This window comes from Toxotes jaculatrix, chromosome 11 (assembly GCF_017976425.1).
Source record: "Toxotes jaculatrix isolate fToxJac2 chromosome 11, fToxJac2.pri, whole genome shotgun sequence".
Taxonomy (NCBI): Eukaryota; Metazoa; Chordata; class Actinopteri; family Toxotidae; genus Toxotes; species Toxotes jaculatrix.
In genome coordinates, this window is record NC_054404.1 from 5254467 (window position 1) to 5274506 (window position 20040).

A 20040-nucleotide genomic window follows, 5' to 3' on the forward strand; every position below is an offset into this window, starting at 1 on the left:
AAACACACCAAATCATATTGACAAACATGAAATTCCCAACTACACCCTGTGAGAGCGAAGAGAAGGACAGAGAAAGAAAGAAAGAAAGAAAGGAAGGATGGATGGAGGAAAAAAGTGTGGCTGTTGAAAAAGATGTGCTGGAGCAAAGGAAGGATTAAGATGAAAGGAGAAGGATTTAATAAGAAAAATGACAGACGGTTCTGAATCAGACAGATGGTGACTCAAGTACAGACAAATCATCCTTTGAGAGAGTCAGACAGATGGGGACACGGGCAGATATACTGTATGTAACTATAGATGGATTTAACAAATAGCAAGACAGAAAAACAGCTGAATACGAGTAGATGTGGAGATACTGTTCAGTCAGTGCGGTAAGCGGCCAGACAGACGTCGGACAGAAGAACGGAAAATGTGACAGTCCCAGTCAGAATCCAACAGTGAAAAGATTGACAAAAGCCCGTCTGAAACGCCCCTCCAATAGAAAAATAAAGAGCACAAGGAGAGAGATGGAGGGAAGAGAAGAGACAGATAAAATAAAGTAGCCATGAGGATGACTGAGAAGAAAGCGCGAGGCAGAGATCGAGAAACAAGCTTTAAGCAAACTACAACTCCTCCAAAAAGGCAATATATGTCATTCTTGAGTGTAGTGAGTGTTTTCTTTAAATAAATATGTAGAATTAATTCTCTACGGTTAGTGTGATGGCCATATAGTCCACCTCACATATAACACTGTACAGTATATACACAATATTATTATTATTATCATTTCTTTAATGACAAAATAACCTTTAGATGTACATACAGTATTCCTCACCCTCTGTCAGAGAATACAGCCACGGTATTAGAAGTAGCAAGCAGTGTCTTTTTTTTGTACAAATAACCCATGCAACTCCCATATAGATGATTTATTTAAGATACATAACTTCTTTAAGATCTCATCTCTCAATCAATAACAGCAGATATTGCCTTTTTAACAATAAAACTTAATTAATCAATCATTAATGTGCAAGTTACTCCAAAACAGAAGACGTCGTGGTCTTCGTTTAAATTAAAAACATACTGTTGTTAAGCTCTACATATATTAAAAAAAAAAAAAAACCAAATAGAATAAAAGATGAACAGAAAACCTGAATCTGTACAACATTCAAACCATTTTTTTGTCAACACCAGGGGAATGGGATACGATTCTCTATAACTATATACAGACATGTTATCATTCATGCACAGTATCAACAAGTAGCACATTGACATTCCAAAATATGGAAAACATGGCATAGGGAGACGGAGGGTAAAAAGGGATTTGGGCAGAAGAGACAGAACAAAAAGATTACTGCCTGTTTTGGTTACTTTGGCAGCAGAGAGACTGAGAAAGAAAGACAGAGAAAGAGGGGGAAGAGACACAGAGGTACAGATAGACACCATAACAATACACATGCTGGGCAGGAGAAGTCCATTTCAATCTCACTGACCCAGAAATCAATGTATGGCTGTAACTTCATGTTTTTTTTTTTTTTTGTAATTTTCATCTTCTTCCTCCTTGTCTTCCTTCTCCTCCTTCCTCACTTTATCATCATCATCCTTTTACGCTTGTGTAATGTTATTTTAAGGGTAGAGAATAGCTCTGGTAATGTTTCTTCCAACAGTACATTAATTGCTGTGGCAACGTCTCAGTGTGACGTCACTCAGCTTGTACCAGCAGGGCTGTTGGTCCTTCCCTTCGTTCATTTGTTTGTCTGTCTGATGTTGCATTGATTTATTTCGCAGTCTGTCAGACAGACAGTCAGTTGAGTGAACGAGGCAACGATAACACATCATCAATCTTTACATCAGAAGCAATGTTGTTAATGGTACACAACCGATTCAACACCGTTGTTTTTTTTTTTTTTTTCTTTTTTTCTTTTTACACCAGGTACATTATTATTGTGTACATCAGAGTCGAAAAACAAAATCTCTGTTGCTGTTTACATCAGAAGCATCTTTGTGAACGAAACAACATAGTAGCTGTTTCACATACGCGGAAAAAAAAAAAACAGTGCAATGCTTTTCCTTCATTTAAAACTTCTTCAGACTCCACCACAGAAGAATAAAAGTGAAAACTACTGTAACCTACAGCTTGTTTTTCTACTCCTTGCTTGCTCTTAGTGTTATATTATGTACAGCAATAGCCTGGCTAACCTTTGACTCGTCAGACCTCAAAAGTCCAAACCAAGGCAGGAAGCTAAATTCAAGTGCATTTGTGATTCTTTACCTGGACGATTTGCTTATGAAGAGAAACACAATCACAATCGAGGCAAACCTGCTGGTCACAGCTAAGCTGTGTTTAGCTTCCCACCCTGGTCCAAACCCTGTGGGGCTTTGAACAGCTGTCGTTAATCTGCCATTAGCTTCACGTCAGACTAGCTTTTAAGTCAAGGTAGATACACTGAGAGGGGTGGTGCAACAAAGCCGGTGTAGCAAAAGAGCTAATTTCTCATAAATGAAAAATGTTAGCTTCTGGAAAATTTGTGCCGCAAACTAACTTGATGCAAACAACTACATTACTGCAAGCTTTAAATTCCTGCACAAGCTCACTCTGACAAACTAGGCAGCAGGCATATTTTAAGTAAATCCAACATGATTGTGATTTGTACCCTGTTGGAGTTACTCAAAAAGTGATGCAAACAGCTTCTACAATGTTATTTCTTTTTTTTTTTTTTTTTTGCACAAGCTAGCATAACTTTTTACAGTGTATAAACCTTCAGCTCCATGCCAGTGAAGAGACAAATGCATACAAATTTAAATAGAAAGATTCTGGTTAGAGTTAAAACAATATCAAGGCGTCTTTTGTCTCTTTTCAGAGTGGTAATGAAATATGAATTATATTTGGTGTTTTAAGAAAGATCCATTGGTTATAAAACCCTTTACAGGTTGGACTGCAAATATTAAGTTTCTGATAGAAAGATTTCCCTTTGGCAAAACAGGGGTAAACTGCCACTCCAAGGCCTTCACAGGAGATCAGCTACTCTAATGGAGAGCCATACATCGTGCAGAGTTTGGCAAATGCAAACAATCTGACATCTAATTTATTCTTCATTCTGGCTGTCAAAGAGTAATTTAATTTTAGAGTTTGTATGGACTTGATCCAAAAAAGTTTGGCCAGATTTCAGTATGCGAGCCATGTTCGTGGAGCTTTGCGTAGCATCAGTTGCTAAAATTTCATCAGTCATCCTCGATTGGTTCTCCACTCCAAGTGCATCATTTGGTGAGTCAGAATTTTATACACTTATCCTCAAGATACTCCGGATTTGCCAAACTCATCCAATCCAGGGCTCTGCTCAGCTCTACTCTCTCACAGGGGTTGAAAGCTGTCTGTGACAAGATTGTTGCCAAGTTTTAAATGGATTACATCTAGCCCAGACTACTTACTTTACAGATGACATTTAAAATACTACTTATTATATTATACATCAAGTAAAAAACACAACATCAGCAGGAAAATTCTGGCCAATTCAGATGCATACAGTATAGTGCCATTTAACAAACTATGGACTTTTAGAATGCCTACATATACAGTAAGTTTTGTGTACGTTGAGATCTTTGTGGTTTTGCCTAAACAAGCAAAACGGTTAACAGTCTGAAGTGTAAACCTCTCTGATATTTGAGATAGGCTCTACGATTTATACATATTTCAGGACAGGCTCTTGGGACACTTTTATGTGTTTCATTTAGGCAAAAATACACTGAAATATTTTCAGGATATATTTCTTGTCTGTGGATGACTGAAAAAATTTCCCAGCAGTTAGTGCCTGATAATGTCAGTTTGTCAGTCCGTTGCGTTTTCAGTTTAATGTGGTTCATTTGTTCGCTCACGCAAACGTTTAGTATTCTAGTGTTGATAGTGTTCATGCTCCTAAAGACAGATATTGATACATGTTCACTAGCCGGACCAGGGCTTGACAAGGGTTTTTCAAAGATGCATGGCTGTTACACCTAGTATTTTCAAGCCATCATCACACTTTTTTTGGGTGGAAACAAATCCAGTCAGACCTCTGTCCCATCATACACACAAACCTTTCACAGCATTCAAGCTCCAAATTAAGTTAGAGAATAGGGCTGAGATTCAGTGTGAGTTGTTATACCTCAAACTATGAAATTACTCTGAAGGGAATTTATTTATAGAACCTGTTCAGGCCTGTATCATAAAGTGAGATACACTTTGGGCTGAACTTTCTGTTAACTTTTTACCGTGGTAGATCACCGTGTCTGCACAGCTAATTAGCATCAGCTCACTGGGCAAATAGACTCATTTTTTCTGCAGACTCCCAACATGGACAAAAACACCACACCATTAAAGGTAAAGTGATGCTGCATTTTTTAAATTAACTCCACCACTCTTATAAACTTGCTCACAGCTGGGTAAGAAAATGCTTAGAGAAGCCAGATAACCCAGAGAAACTAGTTTACAGTAGTTGAACTCACTTTGCAAGACAGGTCCAAGAGGTGCAGCTTTTGGGGCTGGGTGGTTTCCAACATAGAGCCAGTCGAATGGATTGTATGAGGATTTCAATTTAAAAATTGTCCCAAACATTTGTGAGATTGATAAATAGAGTCTGGCTGTTTGAGATTAGATGTACCCTATTTTAGATGCCCCTACAGGGCTACTGTAGTACAACAGTATTTGCCCCTATTTCTTTGTAAACTTACCTCATCACCAACAGTAAATACTTTTGAACTATTCCTTCATCAGATAACTCCTGTGTTAAGAATGAAAACTGACTGCTGAAGTAAAGTGTTAATGGTTGGTTTCCAAGGGCGGCGTGAAGCAGTGAATCATGCAGATTTTACACTATGGGTCTTTACTCAAGAGCAAACACTGCCCTTGATTAAAGAAATAATATAAAGTCTTCATGGCCTTCAAAGGCTTCATGATCCACTTGCCTGAAGGCTAGTATATTTAAACATAATAATGAGTGGAGGCGGCCTGGGAAAGAACATAGTGCGGATGGTTTAATTTGGAATTAGGCTGACTGCAATTTAGAAGCAATCTTTGTAATCAACTGGGACTCCTACCAAGGAAGGTTGAAGCCTTGTCAGCTTTTCTAATATTTGGGTAATTCTGGATACTTGGTCTGCACTAAAGCTGTGCCACTTTAATGTCATGTAGTCTCGTTTTTTTGTTTTTTTTTTCTTTTAAAGCCACACTGAAGCAAGTCGTAACAACTAAGCAAGTGAAGTATAAGGTTAAGGAGTACAAATCCCTGTTAAATAGCCCCCTAAGGACCAATCTATGTAAAGAATCATAAATCAAGGGTCAGGGTTAGGGATTAGTGGTTGTTTCTTACAAAGCCCTTGAGGATTTTGATTGGTCCACTGATCAGCCAGGGGGAGGTGCTTAAGACAAACACATGGATAATGACCAAAGCTGTTGAGTGAACCAACAGGAAAACAGCGTCAAAGTGAGATAAACAATGACAGAGGCAGTCGATGAACATGAAGTTTCACTGAGGGCGGTACCTACGTTTTTCAAAGTCTATTGCAATGTCATGATTGACACATGATAGTGGCAATCTCCTTGGTGGAAAACCAGGTGACAGAATTCCACAGTTTAAAAAAAAACACAAACACGCATAAGATTAACCTAGATATTTATGCAATGATAATAGTTCCTCTAACAGTTTTAAACGGTAGAGTGGCCATTTTGTCTTCTCAGACATGGCCTTATTAAAGGTAAAAGCACACTAACCCCTTCTTGATTCAAATTAGACCTTAAATCATTTACATCTACAGTATAAAGCAACAGAAGGAGGGCCCATTCAGGAGCGCATGGTGTAACCAAGACATTCAGAAGGAAAATAGTGGAGCCGTAATGTACGATCAGCTCTTTGTATTTACATTTCTAACCTCAGTGATGTTCAAAACCTTTTGCTTCATTGAATGTACCCTCCCACAAAAGTCTTACTCAGCATTTCTACAGGCTGGGAGAGCGACAGTCAAAAAGACCTCGAGTACGAAAGCATATTCTGTCTCATGCAGAGACAACTAAACGAGAGGCTTTTTTATTTTTCACAGTACTTGACCATCTTCTCACAGCACGCAAGCAGAGAAAGACACAGTCACACACCAGCACTCACACAGTTTGTTGTCATTAAACAGTTGTGGCAATACATCCGGTTTCTTCTGATTGTGTTTTCAGTATCATCTTGTCATGCATGTACATACTGACACTGTCTTTTTTCTGTCTTACTTGTGCCTGTTAGTGTAAAACTGCTCCAACTGGAAGGGCGTTTATGGGAATGCTGTTGTTGAAGCCACACATCCTAAGAGCTGTGATGGTGTGTTGGTCTGTTTTGACTTCTCGCTTCTCATTTTGTTAAAAACTTGTTTTCATTTCTGTATGGTTGAACCAGCCAGGACACATTGTGTGTGTTTATATCTGTGTTTGAAGCTCTGGGGGTTAGATTTATGCACTTAAAACTGGAGCGCGTTTTAAGACAGCTTGACTGGTTTGGATTTATAGTTCGAGACAAAAAATGTATTCCTTAGTTTATTTCACCATTTTCCATCTTCTGAGCCATTTCTTTAGCTCCTATGATTCTCCTGTTTGCTGTCTTCCCTCTATGTATCCGTACTTCTTTCCATTCTGCTTTAACATGCTTTAATGTGTCCTTCATTCCTTCATCTGTACATCCATCTATTCATCTGTCATTCAATCTATTGCGTAAAGGGAGGGAGTGATAGATCAATGAGACAGCTTTAATTTCCAAATCCAGCCATTCACCCACCTCCCCTTAGTTTCTTCCTTCATGCTCTCCCTCTATCTCACCCTTTCCTTCATCATCTCTTGTCACCTTAGAAGCCCTGGATGTGGCAGTAGGCCTCCAGTGAGGAGAAGAGGATGTAGAGGAGCCACAGGCTGACGAACAGCATGGTGGTCAGGGCCTTCGCAGTCCGGGGCCCGCCCAGCTCTCCACCGATCTCTGGCCGCCGTCGGTACATCAGTGTGGCGACGCAGACGAAGGCAAAGATGGTGAAGAGGGTGACGGAGAAGGCCAGTGTGCCAGGGTCCACCTTGAACTCCTCGCCCTTGCTGTGGTGGTAGATGGCAGCGATGGACCATGCCACCTGTCAAACACCATCAGAAGTTATAACGAATACATGATACTAATTACTGCTATGGCAGTATGACAAGCACCACTGCATTTACACTAGCCATGAACCCGTCAATCAGTCTCTAGATTAGCTGGTTCTTACCCCGATGCCCAAGAAAACATTGACAGCGTTGGAGCCCGTCACATTACCAATGGATGCATCTGCATACTGATCCTGGATAGCAGCTACCTTACTGGCAAAGGTATCTGAATGGATAGAGGAGAGAAGAAGATCAGAGTTGCATCATCTGCAAACAAACTACCAACTGTTATTTTTAAAAGGTTTTCAACATAAATATTAAACAGCAATTAAATTCAATATTACTAAGTATTACAGCTTGAATGTTTGACAGTAGAAACAGATTTGATCTTGTTGTTGAACTCCTGACCTCGCCATGCACTCGTGCGAGTTGGACAAGACCACAATGACAATGAAGGACACACTTGATAAATGCAGAACACTTATAATTATTAATACAGAACACTGTGCAAATCCTGTTTTCCACATTTAGACAGGGAACCTTAAATTAGAAACCGCAATCTTTAATCCTGTTACAGTGTTCCGTCACTGGCAGCCAGCACGGACCAGATTTGGTCCAAGATCAATAATTTACAAGGCTGAATCTCAGTTTGCAGGGGCAAACAAATCTTGGCCTGACAACTAATCAGTGCTACGCTGCTTGGTCCCAAATTTTTTCCCCAGGTTTCATGTCTGCCAAGCAATGGCAGCTCCAAGGGGACGCTCTTCCTTGCCACACTGAAAGGAGCTTTGGACGCTCTGCCAACTGTGAACAATAGGCACTTTGCTGAGAGCACAAAGAGTGAGTAAATAGTCAAATGGTCAGTTAGCTCTCTTTTCTCTCACTAATTTTCTGGCTGTCTTCTCTTCATCAGCAATTCATGTCCTCTTGCTTTTATCTGCCAGATACAGCTACAGGAGATTAAAAAAACTGATGAAAAAAGCAAGGAAGTGAAAGAGGAAAAAGAGGAGGAAGGGCTTTCTTGAAGTGGCAGCCAAACTGGTGGTGGAAAAAGAGGACAATGGGAGGACAGGAAGAGGACTAAGGAGGACAGAGAGGGTGGTAGGCCAAACGGGAGGGTGGACGAGGCAATGGGCCAAGGAATGAGTCCAGTAAAGATAAATCTCCCCCACACACCTTAAAGCTTCAAGGACAGGCCTGCTGGGTATCACTGTGTGTGTGTGTGTGTTGGTGTGTGTGTGTATCAGGGCTCTGCCTGTCTGCCTATGTGTGTGTGTGTGTGTATCTCTGTGTACAGTGCCTGTATGTACACTGTGTCTGTGTGTTAGCGAACGAAGCCACCTGGGTCCAATCTGATGCCATGCCTCCACCAGCTGGCAAAGGCGCGAGTGTGTGCATCAGTTGGTCTTTGTGTGGCTTGAGTGCCTGATTGAGTGGGCGAGTGCGTGGTTGCTTGAATGTTCGGTAGCAGCATGTGTGTATTTGTGTGTGTGTGTGAGTGAAACAGGTTCCACTCTGCAGCTCCTTCTGTGAGAGTATGCCTCCCTGGAGAGTTTTCTGCCCTTTCCCTCTGCCTTTCTGTCAATCAACCAGTCTCTCTCTCCTCTGTAGACCTCATCCTTCCTGTCTGCATCCTCTCACTTTTCCTCTCCTTCCTCTCTCTTCTGCTCCCATTTTTCCCGTCGTCTCTGGAAATGGAAAGATTAATTGGGAAGCACTCACGTGCTATCTGGCAATCCTTCTGCATGTAGACATTTTTGCTTGGTGGTGGTGAGGAAATGTTGGTCGGGGGGGGGGGGGGCAGATACTAAGCAGGTAGTGACACTAAACAATGATCTTCATTCTAAGCCGAGCTTTTCAAGATACCTTGCTCTTGACCGAAGTGTTGGATGACTGACATGGTTCTTACTGGTTATCTGAGTTGGTGAAAACATGCAAGTCAAGATAATTTCAGGTACTATTTCTTTGACTGTAGGGAGCTTAATCGATACTTAGAAAAACAATCTTCCAAAGCAAGAGGTTTTTTATGTTATTTTTATGTTTTTATTGAACCAAATATTTAGTTTGAGTCTCTCAAACCAAAATCTGAGAGTAGTGTTTTCTTTCCTGTGTCAGAAAATGTGTCCTTATCCCTCAAAAAGATTTCTACTGACTAGGTCCACCATCGTCTCCCTCGTCTTTCGATCAATGGAAAGATTTATTCCAGTGTGTGTGCAGACACAAGCCAGTTCAATTTTTTGTCTTCTCAAGACCTTAATGACCCAGACATTTAGGGGAAATTTGAAAAGGTCAGATATGCTTTTATATACAGCATATAATATCATGTTGATAGCACTGTAATAATGCTCCGTAGATACCTTACCCTCCAGACCTCAGATTTATTGCACAGTATTTTTCTCATTCTTATATAACAGTTGTATCACAGCTCATTCATGCCTTTATTCATTCTCTTCCTGCCTTTGCCATTTTACTAACTCTCTTGTCATTACTTCCCGCCTTTGAGCCACCTGACTTTTTCCCACCCTCCTACTCACCTGTTCCTAATTCCCTAATCAGATCCTAGTATATACTGTAGATTTCCATTCTCTGCCAGCTTGTCTGTTGTGCTTTCCACACTGTAGCTGTTCAGCCTTGCTAATGTCTTTTTTTTCCTTGCCTGTCTTCAACCACCTTCCACCGTCTGCTTTTGTCTGCCGAGCCTGAATAAAGGTGAACTGTTCTGAACTCTTGAACGGTGTATCTGAGCCAAGAATCTGAGCCCTCCTAAGCCTGAGCCGTGACAAGTTGTTTGTCTCCGCTGAGTCCCACGGTGCACTTTTCTCAGTTTAAATGTATTTCTCGACTTTCGCTGACTTTCTGAGGCCAACACAAAATGAGACACTTCGCACTTCAAATATCCTTTAGAGTCATAAATTACTGAAGCTCAGGGTTTTTACCTGAATCCCAAAACAGCAAGAAATTTTGGTGTCTTGAGTTTCTAATTCTCTTTTTACAGCTCTACTCTTGTTGTTTTCTTTCCATCTCTTTGTGTGGGGGTGTGTGTTAGCCTGGCTAACTGTGATAAACGAGGTTAATCATCATGGAACCACAGCACAGGATGGGTTTTATTAACTGTAATAGCCACAGAACTGGAGGTCTGTTTCTTTGTGTGAGTGTGTGGGCCACGGGAGGCTCTGTTAATAAGGCTGAGAGCCTCAGAAAGGCTGAATCGCTTTGTTTCCATTCTGCAGCTCTACACATTGTGTTTGTGTGTATTTCAAGCTGCCGTGTGTGTGTGTATGGGTCTGTCCATAAATTCAGCTGTTGAGCTGTTAGTATGTGGGTATTTCTGTTTATGTGTGTGCAAATATTACATGTATATATATACACAACAGTAAAAGCAGGTACCGGTTTAAATGTTGTGGCTGATCGATGTAGTTTGTATGTATGCATGTGCGTGTATATAAAATAGCATGTAATACATCATTTTTATCCCTGAAGTCCCTAAATGGGAGGACAGAGACCACTTGAGCCTGACATGACAAATAGGCCTATGCTAATATCACATGGTGGTCACAGCACAGGTGTGTGTGTGTGTGTGTGCGCGCGCAAGTGTGTGATGCCTTCTCAAGCTTTTATGTGTTGCAAGTATACGGGTGTGTGAGTCTGTGCGGCAAATTAATTAAAGTTGCTCAGTGTATATGTCTGCATATTATACATCTTCGAGCATGTGCTAAATGTACATGTATGTGTGTCCTCTGTGTGTGTGTTTGTGTGTGCACGTGTGCACAGGAGACTGGGGCCAAGGTTAAAATGTATTTAGCCGGCTGTTGCAGTCGTCGGTCATTCGTCACATTTAGAGGATGATCCATGTTGCTGTCTTCAGACTGCAGTGCTTCGTCTAACAGGGTCCCGCACATAAATACACACTGGAGAGACTGGAAGCTACTGGGTCAGCCATGGTAAAAACTCCCTCAGCATGACAGTGGGAAAACATAAGCTGTGCACTCGTTTTATCTTTGCTAATGATTTTTTTTCTTTTCACTGTAAATAAAATTAACCAAATCTAAATGAATTTGCAGGGTTGTGCTCGATTAAGTTGCAATTAAAAATTACATTTCATTTTATTTTCTTCAATTAATCAGTTATTTGATTCTACTTAAAATAAATTCACCTCCCCTCTTGCATATAGTTCTTACTTTGCCTGCTCTCATGCAGAAAACCTCTTAAACTCCAGAGCTTATTAAAGACCAAAGCAAGTTTATGAATATTACCACAATGCCAGAGATGATGATTTTCCACTAATGAACAATCACTAATCACCCACTCCCCATAATTAAATAACCATAAAATCTCAAAATGTCTTACTTGACCAAAACCCTAATGGCTGGATTAGTAAACTAATTGATGAAGTGGGGGGCAGATCGAGGTAATTCATCATAAACCAAAGTAAAAACAACTTAATTTTGTCTTCATGGTGAAACACATCATCCCCAAATTTTTAAATTTCTCATTGGTGAGATACATCTTTGTAAAGTTTGTATGTTACCTACACAGATGCGAATTCTTTACAGTATCAAACACATTTTATACCATTTGTGCATTTCTCCAACTTTACAGGTGCTACAATATGTTCTGTCTTCTTTATATTTTCTATTATAGCTACCACTGAAATTGTTTTGTTTGACTGATGTTCAAAAGAGAGCTGACGTTATTAAGTTTTTCATAAACAGTCATCAATGCAGGTAAACACTCTGTGAAGCTGTCTCTTTTGTGCTGCAGCATACACACTGAAGTAAAAGGCATGGGGGGAGAAAAGCTCCTCATAAAAAAACTGAAGCAATGAAGTGAAAATGTCAAGGTACACGCAGATCACGCATATATGTATATGAACATACAGTGTATGCACAAACACACGCACACTTACCTGGTACAGACGTTCCCAACGCAACAAATACTACTGCTGTGACTGAGTCTTTCAGGCCCACTGTGCAGCCAAAATGAGAGGCAAGGTCCCCTGTAATAATATGAAAAGAACATAAATGCTGAAAAAATCGTTTTTGCAAAAAAAGTTTTTGCAAAATACGATATTATATTATACTATTTTTATGCATATATTATTCAAATTTGAAACTTGTCAGCTGTCGACGTACCGATGACGGCGGTGAGCAGTCCGATCATGCAGATGGAGACGACGAAACAGGCCCAGCCGTTCCAGTAATCTGTGGGTGGGACAAAGGCAAACAGAACCTTCCAGAAGACGGTGAGGAAGTGCATGACGTAGTCGAAACATGACGGCAGCTTCTCCTCCCCACACTCCTCATCATCGTCATCCTCGCCTGAGGGGAGAGAGCATTAAGAGAAATTTGAGTTATGAGGGCAGCAGCGTGGTGTTCTGCATCTAGGTTTGATTGTCTGAGTTGGAGAAATACGCCTTCCAAACTTACTGTCATTTTGATACCAAATTCTCACTTTGGTATCAAACTAACACAAACTTCACAAATTTAATAAATAATAATAATTAATAATAATTAATAATAAACACTGGAAGATCCCGTCTTTGTCCAACTCTGAGGACTCATATTAGCTTTAGCCGAACTTTAAGAGATTTTGTCCTCCGTTACATGCATCATTTCACCTTTTTGACTGAGCAATATATGTTATTATACTATACTATACTATACTATATTATGTTATTATATAACTGTATGTTAATGAGGAATGAAGTTAACGAATCTAATCAGATTTCTTGAGTTTCAGACAAGCTGGAGACTGGCTTTGGATTTATTATGTGATTTTTAGCCACACAAACAAGTTTCTCTATGGATCGCAATGCAATGTCTACTCCACAAAACTAATGGCATTCCCATCAGCTTCAACTGTACTTTGTTTTAGTGCTAATTAGCAAATATTAGCATGCTAATGCACTAAACTGATGCGATGAACATGGTAAACATTATCAACAAACTGTCAAATGGAAATATAAATAACACTTTTGGACTAAAAGCTGATGTTGGACACATTTTGACTTTACAATGGATTTGACAAAATCTGCCTCACCTTGCTGGGAAATAAGAGCTAATCTAATCTGTCCGTGACTGACCAGAGACACCTGAAGCACAAAGGATTAAAGGACTCTGTCTGTCTCTGTGTCTGTCTCTGTCTCTTTCTTTCACTCTAGCAGAGGGATTATAAGTTCAAGTCTAGTGACAGGAAACTACACTGAAATCCATCATCATTACAGAGATTAAAAAAAAAAGAAAAAAAGACTCAATTTGACGGACATTACTTCTGATCCACTGTCTGGCAGGTGTGTGTGTGATGTCAATATCAAAGGCTAATCCTTGCCTCAGGACATGGACTCAGCCATGTACTGTTTGGGTTTGTTGTGTATGTGCATACACACACATGCGCGCACACACCATTTGAATAAACTGGGTCAAATGAATGAACGAGGCAACCTACTGCTTCCTTGAAACACACTGACTGGGTAAACCCCAGTGAAAGCCATGATCCCTTATTGATTTCTCCAGTGTCATTCACCCACTGCATACCATTAACCTTGCGATGCATTCAAATGCTCAAAACAAGCAAACAAAGAGCATCTAAACCCTAAATGAGCTGAGTCTGAAGAGCTCCCTCCTACCACACAAACTGTTTTTTCCTGCTGAGGTGAAACAGAGGGCTAACCTTTATTTATTACTTTTTAGTGACATATTTCTTGCAAGGTAATCCTTCATAGTGTTGAAAAACACATGGTTTAGTGTGTCCAAAGGCAGGTTTATGTCTTTGTCTTGCATCATCTTTCATATTTAACATAAATACAGGAAGTAGACTTTATTGATTGGATTTGGGCCCTAAAGACAATTTTGCCTTGAAATTCTTAGTTTGCAGAAGGAAAATGTGGAAGCGGGACATGCTCTCTCATACGCACCCTTCAGTTTCCGTGATGGATAAATTACTTTCTTTAAAAAACTGTCACATCAGATAATAAAACTGCAAAACAAGCCAACTTGACACTTGACTTATAACCATGATGATCCTGTAACGAGACAGGCAGCCTCTACAAATTTAGCACGGCTGTTGACACTTTGAGCGCTGACATTCTGTTGTAAGTATAAAGTTACAAGACAGCCTGATATTTAAGTCATTATTAAGTCATTGTAAGTCATGAACCAGATCCAGACTGTGTGTTGTGCAATTACCAGACGTTAGCATGGGTTAACACAAAGATTAATGAACTCCAACAGGGCCAATCATTTCCTCATGGGTCATGTACCTTGCTTAATGTAATTAAAAATAAATGTTCCCTTTTCAAAGTGAGCACTTGGAACAAATCAAATCATCAACTATAAATGAACAGTAGAGGGTCAGTGCAGAGGGCAAGGGCCTCCTTCACTATTATAGTTTGGGACACACACACACACACTTGGTAATGAATTATAAAATAAGACTCTTTACCTGAGTTATGTCATTTTTTTTTCTTTCAGCTGCTCTCCTTCCCTCCCACACAGTCTGTCATGACTGAATGGAGCCATTTCTCTTTCACTTTATTTCTCTCCCTCTCTCTCCGCTAAAGTTTATATGACCTCTTTTGTCTTGGTCTCTCTCCCGCTTTTCATTTTCTGTCCCTATATGTGTAGGCGTTCATTACGTGGTTCCCCTGCAAGCACCCACGGGGAAATCACAGTCTGGTGTAACCACAGTAGGAAAATGATAACGTTGTCCAATGAAGATGGATAGAGGATTGCGACTGCATACAAATTCAATGGAAAGATGCGAGCAGAAAGAGATTCACCCAGGGTGGTGCAAACTGATGCAGTGAAGTGCAAAAAAGGAAAATGATTCAGCTTTCAGAGAAAAGTCTGAGTGTGTAAATGTACAAAGACGACAGTAAAAAAAAAAAAAAAGACTGGAGGGAAATAACAGTAAGAACAGGACTTCCTACTGAGTTCTGAGTTAAACACAAATACTCACACAGGCACACTTCTGCTTCAAAGTTAGAGGTAACCAGTCTAACATACAGTGTCTTGTTCATTACAGTAACAACTAGACCTTTGGATGAATGTATACGTTTATAATGTAAAAAGGACACAGTGACTACAGAGACTGTAAAAAACAACCCTGTACGTTGTCTATGCATGAAGCTTATAATGAGCCATCGTTACATTTTATCGTCAGATGAGCAAGTTAAGTGTAAAGAGTGAAAAAGTCTGTGTAAGGAGGTTGGGGTGGATGGATGGGACATCAAAACACAGGACTGATGCAGGAGACTGATGTTTGTTTCCCGTTTTAAACCAGTTCATCTTTGTTTCTTTTGACCATGACCATTCCTCAACCAAAACTCAGTGTTTATTGTTGTAACCATGACAACAAAGATCCAGTATGCCTCCTGGCAAAGGGCCACTATTTGAAGAGATGCTCCTATGGGTCGTATCAGAGGGTAGGGACACATTGCCTACCCAGGTTGGAGGACTTGTAGTGACTACAACGATTTGCAGAAACCTCTAGTGCCCCTCAAAAGGTGAAAGTCTTTCTCTCACTCTCTCTTTCTCTCCTCTGCTATTTCTCCTGCATGCTCCGTCATTCCTTCTTCTCTATCTGCCTTTACTTCTGTCTTAGCCTGTCTTGGACACATTCTTCCCTCCTTGTCTTTCTATTTCCATGTTCAGTTAGGCTGATAAAGTGGTTATCCAAAGCTAGTTCTTTCTTCCTCCGTCTTCCACTCTCTTTTCATCCTTTTGCTGATACATAATTGAATATTCTCGGTGAGTTTCTCTCTTCATCCCTCTAAATCTCCCTGATCCCTCTACAACCTTCTGTTCCTCTGTAACTGCCGTTGTCAGTGTCCTCACTCTGTTTTTTTGTGTGTGATATTCTAGTGATATTCCTTGTTATCTATTTGGCTCCTCATTAGCTTCCACAGAACAGCTTCTGGTCTCTTGGGGTCTGTACAAAAATGATAAGAGTCACACAGTATCACTGACAAAATAAAACACAAAAGAAATAATGTCCCAAGCAATAATAAACAAAACAAAATTTCATCTGTATCACTGGTTAGCATCTCATGCTAATCTGACAGCTGCTAACACAGACTTTTCTGTTGAGAGGAACCAGAACGTAAATGTGTTTGACATGAAGAAATATCTCATCTCACACATGCACACACACATCGATACTCTCTGTTTTGCCCTCCAGAGGTATTAGTGCGTGTGATCTCTTGCTGCTCACTGAGCGTGCCCAGAATCTGTGTTCTCATAGGTGGACTGTAGCTCCTCTCCACGGGCTGCCAGCCAAGCAAGATGCATGTATATGAGCGTATGGGACTGTGTGCTTAAAGTGATACAGAGTGCACTCAGAGGACTTGTAGAAATCATTCATACCACTACATGTTTACAGAAAATCACACACACGTATCCAGACTGACACACACACACACATACACACACATGTGGCTTTGAAACTGATGTGGCAAAACAAGCTCATGTGCAGTAACCCCTGCAAGACGCTGCAAAATGACCATTCAATCTCTTTCCATTACAGAAGTAGAGAGAGAGAGAGAGAGAGAGAGAGAGAGAGAGAGAGAGAGAGAGAGAGAGAGAGAGAGAGAGAGACTCTGGACATGTCATATCAGACCTCATTTGGCCAGCCACAGGGGTTGTGCAAGAACACACACCCAAACACACACACTAAGATCAACAGAAAAGACAGAAAGACTCTTGAAAACAGGACAGTGTGTGTGCACAGACTCTGAATCCCAAATGGAGGCAAGAATATCGCACACGCAGTGCACTATGGGAAACATCACACACACACAGTAGAGAAATACAACCTGTCATTCATCCATATATCTACAAGTATAGCCACAATTTGTGCCTCTCATTTTTTGGATTACATTTGAGTCACAGAAATAAGCCGCAGTGGTTGTTAAAAATAAACAGTAGTCAGTAGTTTGTTTTTCTTTTCACAAACCTCTCTGCATTTTTGAAGACATATCCATAATCTTAAAGGTCTCTTTTGTCCTGTTTGTGTTAAAAAAAAAAACATTTTCTCCACTGTACAGTAAATCTCAGTTTTAACCAGTTTCTCAAGATGTTTCTGTTCCCCAAACAAATACCAGCTTACTTCAAACTAACACACAAAATCTTCAACTGTACAGTGACAGCTGTGTGATGGAGTTTATTTGTGTGCGTGTGTGTGTGTGTGTGTGTCAGAAGTCATGCTGACATGCTCATATTTATATTCATGTTCCATTGGTCCTGTCATCTTGCCTGTCTCAGGCATACATAGGAAAGACACACACACACACACACACACACAGTCAAGCTGTCAAACAGACACCAGAGTCACTGGAGAGTTTCAGACTGTTGACAGTTAAACGAGGCTGAATCTTTCTTCAAAATACTACAACATTAAATAAATCATTAATATAACTTTATCATTCAAAACCTTTGACATACTGTCTGAACCGGTCTGAAACACTGTCATCATTTTGTCCGGCAGGAACTCAAACTTATATAACATCCTCCGAAACGCATTTGAATTTGTTTTATCTCTGCTCTCTCAGACGTTTCATGAGAGCAGTTGTCACAAACAGTCCATCAGCGAATGAGCCAGTCAGCCTGTCTTTTGACAAAACAATCAGTCAGTCAGTCAATCAACAAATCAATTAAATAATCAGTCATTTAGTGAGTCAAACATTCACTGTCATTCATCATCTAAAGAATGCAGATTATAGTTTGTGCACAGCAAGGTGGTGACATGAGCTGCAGAGCAGTGATGGCAAATGAAAAAGTGTATTTTTTATTTTTTTTTTGCTGTCACATTTGGCCATAAAGAGGTTGCCGGTTTTTCATGTGTATAACAAAGACATAAAAGCCCATCACAAAAGTCATATGAAGTTGAATTGGCAGTTAGCAGTGAGAAAAATGCAGAGTAGAACACACAATAAAAATGAGCCCAACATGTGCTCAGCCTGCACGTTTCTTCTTTCCTCTCTTTTATGTTCAGGTGATATTTATTGGCATGAAATCCTCCAGTGAACACAACAAATGTCAGCTACACCAGCTTCTGTGCCACAAGGTCCTTTCTCTGTATTTTTCTTCTTTCAATGTTTTTCCTTGAATACCTACACTAACCCTGGGTTTGGACACACTCACTCACACACACACAGAGGATAAGGTGATGAACAGCACGGTGTGGTCGCAGTAATTAGAGGGCAGTGGAGTGTGGAGCGGTTGCACATCAATCTCGTTCTCTTTCCTTCACTTTTTTCCCTCAACCTCTGTCCTAACAATCCCTCTCTCTCTCCCATGATTTCTTTTCCATTGATTTTTTTTCTCTCCATCTTGTTGTGCATTTGTTTGTGCCCGTACTTTTTCGTAAACCATGTTGTTGTGCATCTCTGATGCACAGCATGGCTGTAAAACTAAGAAAAAAAAAATCATGTACATCACACACAAAAACATCTCTTATTTAAATGAGTATATATTTCAAATCTACCAAGGCTTGTGCGAATGTTATTTTCACGTGTGTCATGTTGCTGTTTAACAAAATGACCCAGTTTCTGAAATGGCAAAGCTATGGGCAGGACAACATCCTCTGTCGGTGTTGGATAAGGTTAGGGAGCTAACAACGTGGTTAAGATTAGGGAAAGAGAGTAGTTAAAGAAATTTAAAAGAGACAGTTGCTGGGAGACGGGTTGTGAACAGCTGTCTGCTGTGTCAAAAGTGCACGCTTTTTTCACCCAGCCATCAACCCCAGTGTTCCTCCCAAAATACAGGGATCAGACGACACAATATCAGCCTGTTGATAAGACGACTCGATGGGGTGTCAAGAATGAATCTTGGAAGACAACTGATGCAGCATGTGACACCTCACGCCATCCTGACAAAGCATGTCAAAGTTGTTTTGCCTTCCCTCACCGAGTTTTACAACTTCTACATGTTCCTTCCCTCTGTGCACAACGAAACGAAAATGTAATGATATTTCATTTCACCTGCAACCACTGACAATCCCCCTTGCATCAGGAATTAATTACACCTCTGGGTGTTTCTGCTGACTGGGAAGGAAAAAGAGAGCGTCCATTTTCACCTGAGTGGCAATGAATGTTTTCAGGGTGTTGGTCGCTGTGGTCTCCTACCTGGGTGACACACACAGGTGACTGGGAAAGACAACAAGCCACAACGTGATTGGTCAGAGTCCAGTGTGCGGTCGGACAAAATTTGACCACCTAATTTGACACAGGGGTCTGGAAATACAAAAATATTGTCATCTGATCCCAACAACAAGGAACCCTGTCCTTTAAGGTTCATATAAGAAATGTCTTTTCCAGGGCAAATGATAAAAACAGACACTTTGTGCTGTTGAAGAATAAATGACAATAAATGCATTAAGAATTCAACACTATCAAGCTGCTTGCTGAACTGCAACTTGGCAGGCTTGTCACATACTGTACATGCACAACTGCACATTGACAAACACACACATAATCTCTCACTGTCTCTCTGTGTGAGCTTATCTGGGGAAAATTCTCCATCAGCCACGCAACAAACACAAAAAGACACACACAGGGGAAAACGGGATAGTGTAAGCGCACACAAAGAACGCCAGCACGCTGACATTTCAGTGGGCTTTAATGGCTGGCTAAACGCAGGTCTCTTGCTTTGAGATGAATGTCATGGTCTCAGCAGCATTTTGTGTGAAGTGTGTGTACGTATGCACACGTAGGTGTGAGTGCCAAACTGGTGTTATGATGTGGTGACCTGCCGGTTAAGCCTCAGCAGATTTTAAATGTCCTTTCATGGCTGCCATCTTCAGCAGAATCCAAATCTCCAATCTTCCCCTAATTGAACAGATAAAACTGATAAACAGCAACAGATTTTTTTTTTTTTTACCATATATGAGGCTGGAGGGTTTCTCAGCGTGGAGATCTTGATCTGACACTTGAGTCG

General features: G+C 40.5%; 1 protein-coding gene across 2 annotated transcripts in view; it reads right to left on the bottom strand.

The window, feature by feature from the left end:
- Window positions 1–1845: 1845 nt before the first annotated feature.
- Window positions 1846–20040, bottom strand: part of slc8a1b (solute carrier family 8 member 1b) — a 127155-nt gene continuing 108960 nt past the window's right edge. For both annotated transcript variants that reach the window (XM_041049480.1, XM_041049479.1), the window contains exons 8-11: window positions 12241–12426; window positions 12015–12104; window positions 7231–7334; window positions 1846–7101 (exon numbers count right to left, since the gene is read on the bottom strand). In XM_041049480.1, coding sequence (XP_040905414.1) covers window positions 6829–7101; window positions 7231–7334; window positions 12015–12104; window positions 12241–12426 — 653 coding nt within the window. In that variant the 3' untranslated portion in view covers window positions 1846–6828. The remainder of the gene's footprint in view (window positions 7102–7230; window positions 7335–12014; window positions 12105–12240; window positions 12427–20040) is intronic.